This window comes from Olea europaea, unplaced genomic scaffold (assembly GCF_002742605.1).
Source record: "Olea europaea var. sylvestris unplaced genomic scaffold, O_europaea_v1 scaffold2570, whole genome shotgun sequence".
Lineage (NCBI taxonomy): Eukaryota > Viridiplantae > Streptophyta > Magnoliopsida > Lamiales > Oleaceae > Olea > Olea europaea.
In genome coordinates, this window is record NW_019243993.1 from 53,186 (window position 1) to 56,313 (window position 3,128).

At 33.8% G+C, this 3,128-nt stretch overlaps 1 protein-coding gene across 1 annotated transcript in view; it reads left to right on the plus strand.

Moving 5' to 3' along the window:
* LOC111382880 (receptor-like protein 12) overlaps positions 1-3,128 on the plus strand; it is a 19,095-nt gene that overhangs the window by 9,410 nt on the left and 6,557 nt on the right. Inside the window, exons 3-6 of the mRNA XM_023006916.1 lie at positions 4-985; positions 1,120-1,248; positions 1,427-1,503; positions 1,615-1,640. Coding sequence (XP_022862684.1) covers positions 4-985; positions 1,120-1,248; positions 1,427-1,503; positions 1,615-1,640 — 1,214 coding nt within the window. The remainder of the gene's footprint in view (positions 1-3; positions 986-1,119; positions 1,249-1,426; positions 1,504-1,614; positions 1,641-3,128) is intronic.

The following is a 3,128-nucleotide window of genomic DNA, read 5'->3' on the forward strand; positions in this document are numbered from 1 at the left end:
TAGATCTTGCAAATAATTTCATTAAGGGCAACATAGTACTTTTAATAGGAAAGGCTATTGTGGAAAATAGGAAGAATTTCCCAACTATTCTCAAAGTTATCCCCAAGTTAACAGGTAATATTCCAGCATGGATAGGAACACGTTTAACAAATTTGACAGTTCTTAGCCTTCGGTTTAATGCATTTGATGGAATCATGCCATCAACAATTTGTCGCCTTACCAATAGCCATATCTTGGACCTTTCTAGAAATAATATTTCAGGAAGAATATCACCATGTTTAAACAATTTTACGGCATTGGTTCAGAAGAACGGTTCGATTGAAAAATATGGTTTACTTGATTATGACGTCTTTGAAGCTCCTGTTGAAATGTATGTCAACAATGCTTTTGTTCAATGGAAAGGACAAGGTAAAGAGTACAGAACACTAGGACTTCTGAAAGGCATTGATCTTTCTGGAAATAATTTAGTTGGAACTATTCCTCAAGAGTTTTTTGCTTTAAAAGGTTTAATTTTCTTGAACTTATCTAGAAATCGTTTGACGGGAAATATTATTTCAAACATTGTTCAAATGGAGATGTTGGAAAGTATAGACTTGTCTACAAACCAGCTTTCAGGGAAAATACCGAATAGCCTTGCAGATCTAAATTTTCTCAGCGTTTTGAACTTATCGTACAATAATTTTACTGGAAAGATTCCTTTAGGCACTCAACTACAAAGCTTTGACTCCTCTGCATATGCTGGGAATACCCAACTCTGTGGGAAGCCTTTGGCAGAGTGTCCAGGAGATATTTCTAATGGGTCTGCTACTGATCACGAAGAGTTGAATAGTTTTGAAGAACATGATGGGTTTATAACGCGTGATTTTTACATCTGCATGGCATTTGGATTCATTTCTGGATTATGGATAGTTGTTACAACTCTTGTCCTCGAGCATTCATGGAGACATTCCTATTTCAACTGGTGGAACAACGTTGGGAATTGGATGTACGTGACAACAACAATCTATGTGATAAGATTCAAGAGAAAATTTCTGAAGTGAAGGTACACATTTAAATTTACTTGATCAATCTGATTGTTTGATATCCATATCTTGATTTTTTTTAATAAACTGAAATTAGGAGCCCCTTTGGGAGACAAGAAATTGTCGACTATCATTCGAACAAGTTGTTGGTTGGAGAGGTGCAGGGACTACCGTCTACGGATGACATTGTTTCTGCTCTAGTTAACGCCATTGTCTTATTTTCTAAGTATTTGTAAAATAATATCAATTTGCAAGTTCTCAAATCTATACAAATAACTAGCTTTTGTTGTGCTAACCATCGAGGTAAAAATAAATTTTAATACCTATCAAGAATATGCTTGATTAATTGGTTGGTTTAGCTATTTTTATTTATGTGATTCGCTTGTTTAAATTGTATGTATTAGACATCTCAAGACACTCTTTAGATTCGTCAATGCAAGATGCAATCAAGTAATTGATCAATTTTATACTTCACTACGTGGTGGAAACTGTCCGATTGCACGCTAATAAATTAGTAGAGGGTCGGCTAATGCTGTAAGGAAAAATACGAAGTAACAACATTCTGAAATTTAAAATTATTCTTTGTTCTCAGCCGTGACTGCTGAGGTGCTAATGAGAGTATGTATATATTGCTTGTTAAAATCGTACGTTCCTTAGGTGCTGTCTAGTGTGTCTAATCCCTTATGAGAGCAATAATAATCAAAATGAAAGGAAAAAAAAAAAAATTGTAGCAAACGCACACAATTATTGCTGCTTTCCCATAAAGGAGGCCTATGTACACCTAAAATCGGCCCCTAAAACACTTACATAGTATGAATAGTAGACAACGAAATGCATATATGGAATACCCAATATACCAAATATTAAGTCAATCCTGTTACCGTGATAGTCGAGCCAATTGGGTTAATTTAAAATCAGATTTGGTCATCAAGACAGCTGTTACACTAATTAAAAGACTTCGGATTGAACCACTTGACTAAATGTACACTACAATATTTTACACAAAATCTTGAGATAAAACAACAGCTACATGGTGAAGTCAAGTCTTTTTGTTTTTAATCTTTAGAACAAGTCATAATGTTTTTCGATGCATTGTTAATGACTGGATGGTCTTTCTAAAAATTAGTCCATTTCTACCGAATCATGGGTTAAGGAAAAGGGCAAGTGAATTGTGATTTGTTAATTGTGATGAATAGTTAATTCATGGATTATAACTTTGATTTCAATGTCCTAAACAATATAATTTGAAATATAGTCTGTTATGAAAACATGTTTCTGTGCTAAAAGAAACTTGTTATGTGGAAGTCAAGTCTTGACTAACTTTAGTGGAAATTTGGCATGGCGTCTACTTCATTGTGGGACACAGTTACTTAATTTTCAGAAGACTCGACAACTTGCCTATACCTAGCCAAAAGACCTTGATTGAGTTGACTAAAAGAACTAGCCCTAAAATTCAATGGATGTACCACGACTATCAGGATAATCTCAACAATATGACAATGTATTAAAGATGTTTTTGTGTTGGACTTATGTTTAATATCTCTGGAGTTAAAAAAGTTGTTAGTCACTCAACTTATCGCTAAATTTCATGTTCGTCTAGGAATTTTTTTCTATTCCAAAGTAGTTATTAAAGTTTGCTTTGTATTTTAATTTGGTTGCTTGTTTAAATTTTAGTTAATTTTCTGATCGAATGCTTGGTATGGCAGACGTAAACAATCTATAGTGGTGCCAACATTAGGGTCTTTCGCATTACATTTTCTGTAGAAAACTTAATGTTGAGCGGCCAAATTGAAATAAAAGGCAAACTATAATGACTTTTTCAAAACAACTCATTCTTTGTTTCTCACTTCGTAAGTCTTGGTCAATGCATCATGCTTGTTTCTTTATCACCACCAAGCATCAACGTGTATCTTAATCTTGACTTTGTTGAAGTATCACTACTATATAAAAATGCAATGTTTCACTACTGTAGAAAGAACAGTAGATTCTTCCATTTTGTCTCACTGTAACTTTTTTTTTATTTAGAGAAAGTAACGACGTCGTTTATCTTACATGTTTGATACAGTGATTTTGTTATTTTTCCTCAATTTATGAGACGTGGAGGAT